The sequence below is a fragment of the Tursiops truncatus genome, chromosome 3, assembly GCF_011762595.2.
Source record: "Tursiops truncatus isolate mTurTru1 chromosome 3, mTurTru1.mat.Y, whole genome shotgun sequence".
NCBI lineage: Eukaryota > Metazoa > Chordata > Mammalia > Artiodactyla > Delphinidae > Tursiops > Tursiops truncatus.
The window spans coordinates 50,703,191-50,718,811 of record NC_047036.1 but is presented as its reverse complement, the minus strand read 5'-3'; the positions used below and the strand labels follow the sequence as shown (position 1 = coordinate 50,718,811).

General features: G+C 35.4%; 1 protein-coding gene across 3 annotated transcripts in view; it reads right to left on the bottom strand.

Annotated features, from left to right (window-relative positions):
* The window catches only part of RNF180 (ring finger protein 180), a 278,091-nt gene that overhangs the window by 54,488 nt on the left and 207,982 nt on the right, over positions 1–15,621 (bottom strand). For 2 of the 3 annotated variants that reach the window (XM_033852898.2, XM_033852899.2), the window contains exon 6: positions 13,862–14,087. In XM_033852898.2, the coding sequence (XP_033708789.1) occupies positions 13,862–14,087 (226 nt within the window). Of the gene's footprint in view, positions 1–13,861; positions 14,088–15,621 lie in introns of those variants that run through there. The other variant, XR_012330704.1, reaches the window with a different exon arrangement.

The window sequence follows — 15,621 nt, the reverse complement described above, 5'->3', positions numbered from 1 at the left end:
AGAGAGGTAAAAGTAATAATGATAACTGTGATATTTTTGTTTTCTAGCTTCAAGGAACTTATTACACAATGCACTTTTAACCTACATAACAAACCCATGTGATTAATGCACCAAAGAAAAAAAGGGTTCATAAAAATATTTATAATACCTACAAAAACTATGATCAGAGAAATTACTAAAATGTGCAAAATGAGATGGGAAATGTACCTACAACATTTTGTTGAACATAAATACATGTGTCCATAACATAATCTTATGAGATGTTGGAAGATTTTATTTCTTACACTGATCTGAAAGGCCTTTGGAGAAAAGAGGACCTAGAAGCCCTTATCCCTCCATTTCTGGGGCAAATAAGAACTGGGTTCTAATGCTTCTTAACTGTGGCACCTTTCGTAAGTTGTTGAACTTCTCTTTGTACTCACTTTCTACCCTATCTCTGGCAAACATTTATTTTGCAACAGCTATGTGCCTAGCACTTTACTGGTATAGCTATAAATATAGAAATTAATTAAATGTAATTCCTGTCTGCTGGGCATTGTACTAGATCACTGATTCCAAAATACACGTCTGGAGCCTGGCTATGCATCAAAATTGCTGAGGGCACTTGTTAAAAAGACAAATTCTAGGACCTTGCCCAGATATTACTGAAGCAGAATTGCTGTGGATGTGACCTAGGAGTCTGTGCTTTCTACAGGCTCCTTGGGTGATTCTGATGCACAGTCAAATTTGATAACCACTGGATGAAATGACCTTAAATCCTTTTCTGTTCTAAAATTACCTGAATTTATTTAAATAGGTTAAACCTTATATCACTCTGGTATAAACTGTACAAACCTTACCCAAGGATGTTGTTCTTTCTATAGAACAATGTTGCTTCATTCTAGTGGCATTTGAACTTGGAACTCCAGGATATTGCAACAAAAAAAATATTCAGTACTACCTTTCTCAGAATTATTTGGAAGAAGCACTGAGAAAAATCTGAAGGCAGACCAAGATGTAGGGCTTGGAGTAAAAGGTGATAAAAACTACCTTTATCTCCTCCTTTGCCAACCCTACCTCTTAGGGAGTAGAGGCTTCTTAATACAATATACATTATAATGTATTAGATGTAATCAATATTTCATATCATTCAATATGCTAGAAAAAGACAAAACCCTGAATATCCTGGAAAGATTCTAAAGTCTACTCAAATGGTACATTTAGTTAAATGTGGTGGCAGTACCAGTGGAAACAGCAGCATCTTTGCGTGACACTATCATAGAAATAGTAAATAAGTGTTAAGATAAGAGTTCCAGGCTTCTTGACTTGGCTGAATGCAGGAGTCAATCACCAACTACATAAAAACATAATTCACATTATTACAGTGTATATTACCATGAGTTTCACTGTATCGTATCATAAAGAATAAAATAAGAACAACCACATACACAGCGCAATTTTGAACTACAGGCAGTACCAATAGGGTAGTGTAACTCTGATTTCTGCTTTATGCTTCAATATGGGCAATTTTATATTTAAACAACTAATTATAATTAAGCAAATATTTGTTAGTAATAGTTTTAAGCATTCTGCTAAGTATAAGAGTTAAAACTGTGAAACAGGCATAGTACCTGCATTAAATCCTATCTAGTAAATAGGTAACCATTAAGTTATGAGGTAAGTGCCATGATAGGGTTAATTCAGGCCTTAGGGTCCTATTAACAAGGGGAATATAATAAGAGTATTATTATAAATACAGGGCACAGTCATTTAGATGGACCCAGTGGTATTATGTTCTAATTTAAAAGCCTAGGATATATGTGTCCACCCATCTCACTTAGATTATTAAAGGCCTTGTTTACCTACTTAAAATTATGTCTCATTATAATGAAAGCTTTTTTTCCCTACAATTCCCTTCTGAGTCCTATGTTGTTTGATACATAATATTTCATTTTTCACAAAGATGCAACTTGCAAAAAGATGATTTGACAAAAAGAAATTTGAAGCATGTTTTAATAAAAGTTAAAAAAAAAGACTACTTCTCCAAGAGTTTTGCATTATATATATAGAATGAGCCCTGATTTTAAGTGGAAACCCAACTTTCCTTCATTTCAACAGGCATGGGACATGCTTGTTCACAGGCATTATTTCGTTCCAGGAGATTAATGTACAATAAAGGACATTTGCAAGGAATAGACAAGATTGTGAATGAAGAGTCCCAATCAGTGGGCATTTGTATAAAAAGGGAGATTTCTAACAAAACAATCTTTACCAGCTGATGCTTAACCCTCATTTTTTAAACATAGCATTTAGTTTAAGTAACCTCTTGTGAGATGATCTTTAGAACTTTTAGATTAGTCTCATCTCACTCTTCTTCTTTAATATGTTGATCTATATGTTTATATATTTAATATGATGAAAAATAGTAATTTTTCAAGAATATACAATCTAAGATAGTTTTCTTTGTATTGTTTTACAGCAGCAGGAGTAAAATTGAGTGAGGATGCTGCTTCAAGGGGATTTGAGATCTTTCCCTTACACAGGAACAGAGAAGGGCTAATATATCGACATTTGAGCTCACTTTACTAGATATCAATGAAAATCTATAAACTATCTTAAAACTGTCTTCAGGGTTTCAAGGGCAATGCTTGATCTGCATCTCTGCAAGAGGGGCAAGAAAGTCTCACTTGTAAGGGACCCTAATTCTCCTAGTGAAACTCATTTTATACCCATGTGAGCACCCAGAAAGGTCCATCTATGAGGGGAACACTACCAGTTAGAGAAAACTGGAGTCTGCTATTGCAGCTTGCATTTAACAGAATATGACTACTTTGACTCAAAGAAATATGAGTAAGATAAGCCTCAGAACCAACTCTTCAGACCTGGCAGGTTCTCACCCTAGGGCGGCTGCAAGGTCTCCTAGTAACTGCATGTCCTATGTGATTTGGTGGCAAGAGGAACTCTGAATGTTCGAAAGAGAGACCAACCAGGAGTATCTCATTAATACTTATGAATATTTATCTATGTATGCTCTGAATATAAATTTTAACCTGATTTTCTTACCCTTTCCTAGTGAACTGTTCAAAGTTAAAATCTAGTTAGGAAGTTCCATCTCCAACTAAATATGTAGCCTGATGACAGAGGCACATACAACAGGGACCAAACCAAACCAAAAACAAAAATTCTATATTTGACACTTTGTCAAGGTGGAGCTATGGATTTTACAATATACAAGTCATTACAGAATATAATTTATGCTTAACTGATGTTAATATTTAGGAGTTCCTATTTCATTAGGTAGATAAACTACAGTTAAAATTTTATCCATTTTAATGTAATAATTCCACTTAATATTTGGTACTGCAATATTTTATACCCATCATTTTTATACCTGAATAGGAAAAGAGTTGTTACAAATACTTTAACCCTTTGGCCCAGGAGAAATCTGCTAGTACTATAAGACCTTCTTAGGTTAGAGAATTTATCCAAGCTTTCATCTCAGCCATCTTGTGTTTAAGTTGTGCTTATTGATGTCCTTTAAGACTCTGGAGCATTAAGAATTATTTCAGTAACTGTTTCATTACCCAAGAATAACTAGTTTACCCTCTGTTAGAGGAATAATAAGGCCAAGAGGAGATCTACTAAATTAAGCCCAATTCAACAATAACCTTTATTGTGCTCTTAGTATGATAAAGACAAAATGCTAAGTACTTTGTACTGTTATGATGTATACTGTTATTATTTTGTATTTAAAGTTACACTTCAAGATTTAGAAAAAGGCTTTTGAAAGCCTATGGATAGGGATATACTAGTGGATCTTCAAAACAGATAGTTAGTGGGAAGCAGCCACATAGCACAGGGAGATCAGCTTGGTGCTTTGTGACCACCTAGAGGGGTGGGATAGGGAGGGTAGGAGGGAGACGCAAGAGGGAGGAAATATGGGGATATAAGTATATGTATAGCTGATTCAATTTGTTATAAAGCAGAAACTAACACACCATTGTAAAGCAATTATACTCCAATAAAGATGTTAAAAAAAAAAAGGTTATCACAGCATCCATTCTTGGCTTCAAAGAATCCATGATTCTCTGTCTTCTGTATGAAAAGAAACAGGACTCCATCCTCCCTGCCCACAATCATATTTAATGCTGCACTTCGGTTTACTTATTTATTTTTAAAAACTGTCAAAGTAACACATGCCCATGGTTTGAAAAGATCCAAATGATGTTAAAAGGCTCAAAAAACCAAAACCAAAACCAAAACAACAATGAAGATCTATTCCACTCCCTCTATATCTAGCTCCACTCACAATCCCCAGGGACTGTTTTAAATATTCCTGTTTTCAAGCTTTTTTCTGGAGATTAACCTCCATTAACCTCCTGCAAGGCAGTGTTTTTCAACACTTGGTTTGCAGACCACTAGCCATATGTGAAAGGATTTAGGATGAAATTGAATGAAAAATTTAAAAATTTTCATAGTTACCTATTTATTTTAATGTATATTAGAAGAAATGTATAAACTAGAACATCAAATACATAAATTCACAAATAAATTGTTAAGGATGAGGCTAAAATAAGTATTTTTTTTAAAAACGTGTTGATATGAAGAAAATCTTTAAGTAAAAAAGTAATTCTGGTGGTATGTGGATACAGTAAAAATTGTGAAGGTGGTAGGAAAATGAGAGAAATTTGAGAAACACTGCTCTAATCATTATGCTTATTTTTCTATTTCTTTTTTATAATAAAATATATTTTTTCCATACATTAATACACAAGAGTGACTACACTAAAAGACATCATGAAATAGATACTCCTACTGATAAAGAATGAGTTTGTACATATATACAATGGAATACTACTCAGCCATAAAAAAGAACAAAATAATGCCATTTGCACCAACATGGACACAGCTAGAGATTATCATACTAAGTGAAGTCAGAAAGAGAAAGACAAATACCATATGATATCACTTGTATATGCAATCTAAAATATGGTACAAATGAACCTATCTGCAAAACAGAAAGACTCACAGACATAAAGAACAGACTTGCAGTTGCCAAGGGGGAGGGGGGTGGAGGAGGGACTGGGAGTTTGGGATTAGCAGATATAAACTATTATATATAGGATGGATAAACAACAAGGTCCTAGTATACAGCATAGGGAATTATATTCAATATCCTGTGATTAAACCCATAATGGAAAAGAATATAAAGAAAAAAAGAATGTCTGTGTATAACTGAGTCACTTTGCTGTACAGCAGAGACTGGCACAGCATTGTAAATCCACTATACCTCAATAAAAAAAAATGAACAACTTTGGATTTTGGAGGCAGTGATGATTCTGTACAAGATGAACAGAAAAATGAAAAAATGAAAAATTTCATGGATGAACGCAAGAACAAAACCACTATTAGCATAAGAATTAACAGACCAGATTTTTTGGTATAGAATAAGAGAAAGTATGAAATGCCGTTAATGGGAATAGGGACAATAGAACAAGACCAATTACAGGTTGTCACAGTGGATAAAAAGAGGAAGTGTGATGTTCTTTTGGATGAGCTGTATGTCCTGGATAAAGCTCAGCAGGACATCTAAAAGTTAGACAGAATACTGGATAATTCGTCACTGTGTGGGACTGGCCCAAACACTGCAGGATATCTGTCATCCCTACCCCTGCTCACTAGATGCCAGTAGCATCCTCATATTATTGTGACAGCCAAAATATCCCTGGTGAAAAATATCATAAGCCTGCTTTATGCTTAAAATCCTAGATTAGGTTAAATGTCATTTCTTTACTTACTTAGGGACTTCTACACACAAGGTGAGGACTTAGCCATTTTCTTTTCCTTTTTTTCCAATGGAATTCACCAGCACTTCTTCTTATCAGCATCTAGTTCCAGCATGTAAAGGCACAAGAGTAGTGGCATGGGGTGGGTGGTCAAAAAAGGAGACAGACGTTGAATGGAGGAAAATAGTGGAACAAGGGTAGAAATCCTCCTTGCTGAGGTGTGGGTACATCTGAATGAGGTGAGAGCAGTGAGTGACTTCACAATTAGAGTTAAGTTGTACTGATCCTGTGGCTCCCTATGCAGTACCTGAGACACTTGTATCTTCCACATGAGCATGGGCTGGGATCCCTGAACAATGAACACTGAGTCTATCGTAGGACTGCCCATACCAGTGTTCTTCAGAGTCAGTCCACAATAGGGGCAGTGACATGCTTTGTTTGAAGGCTTCAGTCATAAAGTCAATTCAAAAAAATATGATGCCTTCCTTCACAACGAAACCATAATCTCCTTGGCTGAGGGATTCCTCCCCCCTCACTTGGATGACCCTCTCTCCATTTAATGCTCGTAAGACATAGCCTTTTCCCTTCCTCAGCCTGCTGATGGAGGTGGCCTGCAGATCCTGTTATACAGCATGTAGCACCTCTCTGAACAGACCTACTGTTGGGGTGCTGATGTGGGAGTTCCTTGTCTGAAAGAATGAGGCTGTCAGTCAGTGAATAAGAAAGGTCTTCCCTATCCAGAGGTCTTTCTCCTCAGCTCTGCCCATCCTGGATTCTTTTTCATCTCCACAGACAAAAGAACTCTAGTTAACACCAGAACTTTTCCCAATCTCACAAGCAGGCTTAGAGTCTTCCATGTGCAAAACTTATTCTGCTGTTTTCCAAAGTGACTTTGCCATTTTATACTCCAACCAGCAATATATGAGTTCCAGTTTCTCCATATCCTTGTCAACACTTGTTGTCTATCTTTTTTTTTTTTTTTTTTTGCGGTATGCGGGCCTCTCACTGTTGTGGCCTCTCCCGTTGCGGAGCGCAGGCTCAGCGGCCATGGCTCACGGGACCAGCCGCTCCGCGGCATGTGGGATCTTCCCGGACCGGGGCACGAACCCGTGTCCCCTGCATCGGCAGGCGGACTCTTAACCACTGCACCACTAGGGAAGCCCTATCTTTTTAACTATAGCCACCCTAGTTACTGTGAAGTGATATCTCATTATAGTTTGGATTTGCAACTAATGACTAATGATATTGAGCATTTTTTCATGCTTATTGGCCATCTTTATATCTTCTTTGGAGAACTGTCTATTCAAACTCTTTGTCCATTTTAAAATAGGGTTATTTGTTTTTTAATTCTTGAGTTGTAACAGTTCTTTATATATTCTAGATACTAGATCCTTGTCACATATATGACTTACAAATATTTGCGTTTATCCTGGTTATCTTTTCACTTTGCGTTCACTTACAAATATTTGCGTTTATCCTGGTTATCTTTTCACTTTGCGTTTATCCTGGTTATCTTTTCACTTTCTTGATAATATCCCTTTAAGCAGAGAAGTTTTTTACTTTGATGAAGTCTGATTCATCTATTTCTTTTTTGGCTGTTTGTGCTTTAGGTGTCATATCTAAGAAACCATAGCCCAATACAATTTCAAAAAATATTTACAACTATGTTGTCTTCTAAGAGTTTTATATTTTTATCTCTTACATTTAGGTCTTTGTTCCATTTTAAGTTAATTTGTGTATGTATGTGTGTGTGTTTGTGTGTGTGTGTGTGTGTGTGTGTTCATAGTGTAAGGGAGGGTTCCAAATTCATGCCTTTGCATCTGAATTTCTAAATGTGACAGGCTCTCTATGTTCTTACTGAGTATAATGGTAGACTTCAGTAGATTTTTAAAAAAATAAATGTTTTTCTATTTGCTGTACATCCTTAGGACAATTTCCATAGACTTAAATGAAATAAAAATCATTTCACCAGTTAAACAGTTGTTTTGCTGGAGTGAGGATCCATGAAGCTTCTCACGTTACCATTCCAGAAATCTTCTTCACTATTTCTTAATTTATCAACTTTAAATAATATTGACTTCCTTCTAGGAGGATTTGGGTCTTTTGCAATATCTTCTTCCCTTCTCACCTCTCAAATTTTTGTGAATAATATCATTTTTAGTTTCTATATTGTCTACCTTCATTATTAGTATGCTTTCATCAGTTAGGATGCTCTTGGTGTACACTAATAGAAAAATTTATTCAAATTGCCTTAGTTAATTAATAAATTTAATATTTCATGTAATAGAAAATTCAAAGGTAGGGTAGGCTTCAAACCTGGCTGACTTGGTGGTTAAACAATGTCATCAAGACCCCTTGTTCATTTCTTTCTTTAGTTTTACTATCCAAAATAAAGACTTTATACTCAGCTGGTTCCCCACTTGCTCATAAGATGGCTGCCAGTAATTATCCCTATTACACACCTTCTTGTTTATGTCCAATGGGGAAGAAACTAGCTTTTCCATCTCATGTCTTAAGAGTAAAGGCAAATTTTAGTCTCACCTCATCACTCAGAAGTGAAACACATGCCCATTTATGAACCTATCACTGGCAAAAGGAATAGATTACCAAAAAGCCAAAGATGGGTTCATCTACCCAGGAGCCACCTGACCTATGCTGAGGGAGTTAAATACTGGAATAAAACTCAGGGTATGTTAGGAAGAAAGATGTAATGGATATAAATTAGCAACCAATAGTGTCTACTACCTATTTTTTTGTATGCTTTTGTGTTAACTTTTTTCCCCCATATTTGCTAGTTTTATTTATTTATTTAACTTTTTTTTTAAACATCTTTATTGGAGTATAATTGCTTTACAATGGTGTGTTAGTTTCTGCTTGATAACAAAGTGCATCAGCTATACATATATCCCCATATCTCCTCCCTCTTGCATCTCCCTCCCTCCCTCCCTATCCCAACACTCTAGGTGGTCACAAAGCACCGAGTTGATCTCCCGTGCCATGCAGCTGCTTCCCACTAGCTATCTATTTTACATTTGGTAGTATATATATGTCCATGCCACTCTGTTAACTTTTGACAGTATTATCTTGACCTCCACTAACAAATGATATTAATGCCTTCCACCCTGTCTTCTATATATGCTCTCCCACTTCAAATTCTCAACTTCTAGTGTATCAAGTACTTTATCAAGATCACATCTAACAGTGTTAAGAAATATAAGCAAAATCGCATGAAATACTGAATGTTATATTGAGAGTGGTTTAAATCATTATTTTCCTAAGCACACTCTATGGAATAAGTCTGGAAGGAATTTCATCATAACTCTATCCACTGAACTACTCTAAATTACAACTAACCCCTTATTCATTTGCCAAATATCTTCAGTTCCTTTAGAAAATGACAACCTTCCCACTTTAATCTTTGATAATAACTGTCCCCTGGTTTGTACACAATTGGAATGGTGACATTAGGTAGCTGAGATGATTAATTCATTCACTTAATAAATAACTCTCAAGGTTCAGTAAAGTTAACAGAATAGTGTAAGATTGGAAACTGACTTTCTCCCAAAATATCAACAAAAGCAGCTGAAACCAGAAGAGGAAAAAAATCCCATTTACAATTGCAGCAACAAAAGTATACAGGCATAGGGCTTCCCTGGTGGCGCAGTGGTTGAGAGTCCGCCTGCCGATGCAGGGTACACGGGTTCCTGCCCCGGTCCGGGAGGATCCCACATGCTGCGGAGCGGCTGGGCCCGCGCGTCCGGAGCCTGTGCTCCGCAACGGGAGAGGCCACAACAGTGAGAGGCCCGCGTACAGCAAAAAAAAAAAAAAAAAAAAAAAAAAAAAAATACAGGCATAAAGCTAATAAGAATTTTGCTGTGCCATTTGAAAGGAAATTACAGAAATGTTATTGAGAGGCAATATGCTTTCAATATTATAACAATGTTATAATATTATAACAATGTTATAAAAATGTCAATTAAAAATGTGAATTATTCCCCAACTTATAAAATTAATTCACTTATGAGTTATTAAAACATAAAGCTAAAATAATTATAAGACCGAAGTAATGGTATAGGACAAGATAGAAATATGAATGGAAAAGAACAGTTGCCAAAAAACACAGAAACATTTTAGTAATTATCTTCATTACCTAAAAAAGGCAGTTCAATCAGTATAGAAAAAAAATGAATTGTTCAATAAATGTTAGTGGGATAAATGCTTACAAACACGGAATAAAGGGACTATATATTTTTTTAAATTATGACTTAAGCTGTTTATTCTTTCTAAATTAGTAAAAAACTATTTTGCAAGATTTATTATTATTATTTTTTGTTTGTGGTTTTCTTGTTTTGCTTTTGAAAGGTACTATATTTTTAACCAAACCGCACACCATAATAAATGGACTGGAATTAAGAGCAGGGAAATGAGGACAAAATGAAATCCAAAATAAATATAGGTAAAGAGACTATTTATAAACAGTAAGTCCCCTACATATGTACCTTCAAGTTGCGAACTTTCAAATATGCGATCGTGTGTTCACATGTCCAATCACATAAGTTAGCTCACATGTCTGGCGTATGTTATCACATGTGTGCATCCTCTACAAGTGGTTGTACTTTTGTGTATTTTACTGTACAGTACTGTATATAGTGCAGTAGTACAGTATCTTTATTTCAAGCTCAGGATGTCTGGAAGCAAGCGTAAAAGCAGTGGTGATGTAGCTGGTACTAATGTACTTTTCAAGGTACTGTACTGTAAGATTAAAAATGTTCTGTTTTTGTGTTTGTTTGTTTTTTATGTATTATTTGTGTGAAAAGTATTATAAGCCTATTACAGTACAGTACTATATAGCTGATTGTGTTAGTTGGGTACCTAGGCTAACTTTGTTGGACTTAACAAACAAATTGGACTTACGAATGTGCTCTCAGAACACAACTCATTCATATGTAGGGGATTTACTGTAATTCTGTAGTGGATAAGGCCTTTTAATACCTAACTTTGAAATTAGAAATAATAAAGGCAAAGGTTGCTACATAAGACTACATAAAATATAGAAGTTCTGCACATTCATAAAATATAATAAACATAAATCAAGTACATATGACGAAATAGGAAAGCGATTTGCCACATATGACAAAAGCTGACATTACTGAAAAAAAAAATCCTCTTGCAGTAAATAAGAAAACGATGAACAGACCAAAAGAAAAATCAGCAAAGGACATGGTAAGGGATTTAAAAGGAAAAAAAAGGATAGTCCAGAGTGTTGAGAAAATAAGCCCATTATATTGCTGCTTGCAATAATTTTGGAGCATAATTTTGTAACATATACATAGCCTTAAAACACGTACAGACTTTAACTACCAATTCTACTCCTGGAAATCCATTACAAGGAAATGCTCGGAGATGTGTGCAAATATTTATCCATATATACCAGCAAAAAAAATGAATGATAAACAACTAAACTAAATAGTAGATAGCTTAAGTAGATAATGATATAATCACAAGAATTTAAAGTAAAACAAGGGAATTCCCTGGTGGTCCAGTGGGTAAGACTCTGCGCTCCCAATGCAGGGGGCCCGGGTTCAATCCCTGGTCGGGGAACTAGAGAGCACATGCATGCTGCAACTACGAGTTCGCATGATGCAACTAAAGATCTTGCTGCTGCAACTAAGACCCAGCTCAGACAAAATAAATTAAATAAATAAATAAATATTTTTAAAAAAGTAAAACAAAAGCAGGTCAAAAGCCTTATGTTCAAAATGAACATTTTACAAAAAAAATGATTAAGTATATGGATATAAAATATTCTGGAAGAATACTCGATAAATGATGTGATCTTTAAATGGTAGGACTATGGAGGATTTTGAGCTTATAATTTTATTTGTAAAGTCGGATTTTTCTATAATGAAATTGTATTACTTACATAATTTTAGAAGTTATTTTTATCGGAAAACCAGACTCTCTCTCTCTCTCTCTCTCTCTCTCTCTATATATATATATATATATATATATTTTTTTTTTTTTGGGCTACTGGCAATGTTGCTTTCCCTAATCTATACTCTGATATGCCCTCAGCTCTTATCAAAGAATACCATAAGATACCATGTTAGAACACCTGATATTGCATTTGCTCTGAGGATGTTTTTGAGGACACTGCCTACTCCATCTCTCACTATGCCTAGAAATCACATTAAAAAATTTCTTTTAAAGTGCTGGAAAAAACTTCTCTTGCCCTTAGGAGTTGGTATGTTTCTTTCCATCGATCATGAGAATCATTTAATTGTATGCTTATTTTATTTTTTCTTAGGCAGACAGAATATTAAAATGAAATACTTCATTACTTCCCTTGCCTTGCTACCTCATTGCATATATATTTTAAAACATGTCAAATCTTTTTGAGGTAGGTATAAATAACTAAGTAGTATATTCCCATTATTATTACCAGCTTCTAAATGACAGTGCACAACCAAATTTAGTCTCCATTGGAATAAATATTCCCAATATGATTTATTATATAGAAGAACCAATTTTGGAAATAAAGGAAAATATGACATTGTTGCTTTGATAAATGAACCAAGAGAGAGTCAAATCATCATTGTTTTAAGACATTAAGGAAAGCAATTTTAAAATCCCTGTCAACATTAAACTGGATCATGGAAGGCAGGGACATCTGTCTAAATCACTATGTACATCGCCTAGATGCTTCCCTTCAAAACAGGCTTTCAGTAAATGTTTTCTTGCATAGATGGTCAGAGATAACACTGAGAAAGAGATGTTACTCTTCACATTTCATTCATTCCAAAGCACCTAGCAAGGGATCTAATACTAGAAAAGAACCCCTATTTTTCCTGCTTCAATGTAAGCCAGAGAAGAACTTCCAGTAAGCTTCTGTCCTCCCATGGAATTGCTTCCTTCCCTCTCTCCACTCCTTACTTGCTCTTCCCCATGAAAGGAAGAGTGATCTGTCAGTGTGACAGATGACAGCCTGCAGTCCCTGACCATGTTTCTCTATTGGCTACAGTCAACTGTGCTTGGCATGTCCTTTTGTCTCCAGGTCTGTCTGTGCTCAGTGCAGTGATTTTGTGCTCCAAACTATATGCACTAGGCAAAGATCAGAGAGGCAAAGTTATATTTTCTCTTCACTGTTTGATTACTGAGCCTGTAAGCCAGGTTTGCAAGTCTTCATGCAGCTGGTTGGGTTAAGGCATGCAAAGCTTATTTTTATAAACTGATTCTTCCTTGCAGATGGGTCCTTGGATTTTCTTTTGCGGAAGAAAAATGTACCATGTGTTTTCTACAGTTTTACTATTAATAAAGTACATACTTTGATCCTCATTTAGTTCCTCTATGGTTGAGGCGAGAATGTGGATATAGAAATTTCCTCCCCTAAGGTTTAGCACACAGTAGTGCACTCAATAAATATCAGCTCTGCTTACTTCTATCATTCTTCCCTTTCACCTTAGCAGGTTTCTATGTTCCACATTCATTCGTTTTTCCTTTCTCCACTAGTATGTTTTAAATATTGTGTTATATTCCATCTTTACATGATAATTAGGTAAACAAATCCTTGTTCCAATTTTACTATCTTCTAGTTCAAGAAGAAAGGCCTTAAGAACAACAAGAATGTTGAGAAGATTTGAAGTCTGGGGGAAAGGCCTAATAGTTATCTTCAGATATTTACAGATTTATTCTCTGAGACTTCAGAGGAAAAAGCATGGGCCAAAGAATGAGGAGTAGTGGAAGGCAGATTTGAGGAATAAATAATCAACAGGGCTGCTTCAAATTTTAATGGAATGTCCTTGACACTGGAGATGTTCAAGTACATGCTGAACAATAACTAGTTAGGATGCTTTAGAAAAGATCTCAACATTGAATAGAGGACTAGAGATGAGAAACTATTCTCATCTATGATTCTATGATCTTAACAAGTTCTAATGAGTTGGGCAAGCACTGTTTTATAAACTAAAGAGTAACAAATTATGCTGTATATGATTTTCAATAACTTTCTCATGTTAATTCATACAGTACTTTTAGAACTGGAACAAAGAGGTAGTCAAAATAGTCAGGTAATTGTGTTAATGAAAGACAACAGTTACCTGTCTGGAAAAAGACTCTGGAAATAATTGTCCGACACAATGGGCAGGGAGTGCTTGCAGGATTGTCTTTGGCAAGAGTCCGTAAGCAGGGCTCACAGAAGATGTGGTGGCAAGGGTAACACATGTAGGGGTTGAAATAAACATCCAGACACACTGCACAGATGTAGCTCTCCTTTTCTTCTGCATATTCATTGTCATCATCTGTACTCATCTCATTATCCAAAGTCTGCAAAACATAAGCAAAAACGATTTTTCTTAGTTCAGTATGATATTGGTTTCCTTGAGAAATTGAGACACTGATTTTATATTTTCTTAAAATGAATGAAAATATTTATGAGAAACAGGTAATATCTGTTTCTGTGCATAATCAAAGTGACAGAAATGCTACCTCGCAAAGTGGGAAGAAACTGGAAACATACATGAAAAACCCAGAAGTCTTAATTATTCATTTTAGTATTTTTATATAATGCTAAATGTTAAAATATAGTACCTGAACACATTAGGTATACCAGTATCTCTATTTAACCAGCACTACTTAAGTAACTGTTAGGTCCTAGGACGACAGGTTCCCCCTATCTATTCCACTCCCACCACAGCAAATAAGCTGACTGTCGCAAGATTATAAAGCCTTACATGGGCATTCACACATGAAGAGAAGTGGGGGTAAGAGGATGTCATACTTCATCTTCACACCATGCATGGAGCATTTTTATTCTACATTTTGCACCTTCCTGGACCTCAAAGCCAATAAAAGGCCAAAGCCTAAGGTATGTCAGGAAGTAGATAAGGCAAAGAAACTTGTAGTAATTCTGGGATGAGCCTTGTAACTGGGAAATATGATGATCCCTCTCCTCTCTCCCAAATGGAACAGTTAAGAAAGACGCTATTAAAAAGTAGTTAGGATTTGTTATAAAGCATAAACTAACACACCATTGTAAAGCAATTATACTCCAATAAGGATGTCAAACAAACAAACAAACAAAAAAAACTGTAGTTAGGCACTCAGGTTAGCAGCACAAAATCTGGTGGCTGAATTCCTGTTACTTAACATCACAATATTCCTCATCCATGAGGATGCTGTGAGAATTAAATGAGGTAATCCACATAAAGCGTTAAGCAAAGTGTCTGGTATATAACAAATATTCAATAAATATTAACCATAGCCATCCTTCTCTCCTCTCTTCTTCAAAGGCCCTATAGTCTTGGTTAGAGCCTTGGGAAATTTTCCTCAAACCAGGCCTGACCTCAGTCCACTGAGGCATAATGGGAATCTACATGGTGTAGATGCTTTCCTCCTCACTTTAATGGATGTCAAAAATGGAGATCAGTGATTAATATTTGAGTAAGCCTTGGGTTTAATAAATATTTTTAGGTTACATGAAATGTAAAAGTTACACAAATGAGGCAAACAGAGCCTTGAAAATACAGAAAAACCTTTCTACTGGATAAACTATTATTTGATTTATCCAGATGGCTTTGCTTCCTCTTTCTGCTGCTTGTTGATAATTTCTCTCTTTCTGAAAGACATATTTGAGGCATTAGGCCATTCTTTTTAATTGGTTGTCTGACTTTTCTTAAGCATTTTTACTTAATCTAGTTATTTGTTGTTACTGGCTAGATGTGTTGCAAATATTTCTTCCTTTTCTCTGGTTTGCCTTTTCATTCTTTTCATAGTGTTTTTTGATAAAATGAAATTCTTAATTTTAAAGAACATTTTTCCTTTATGATTTAATACTTTTTGTGTCTTATTTAAGAACTCT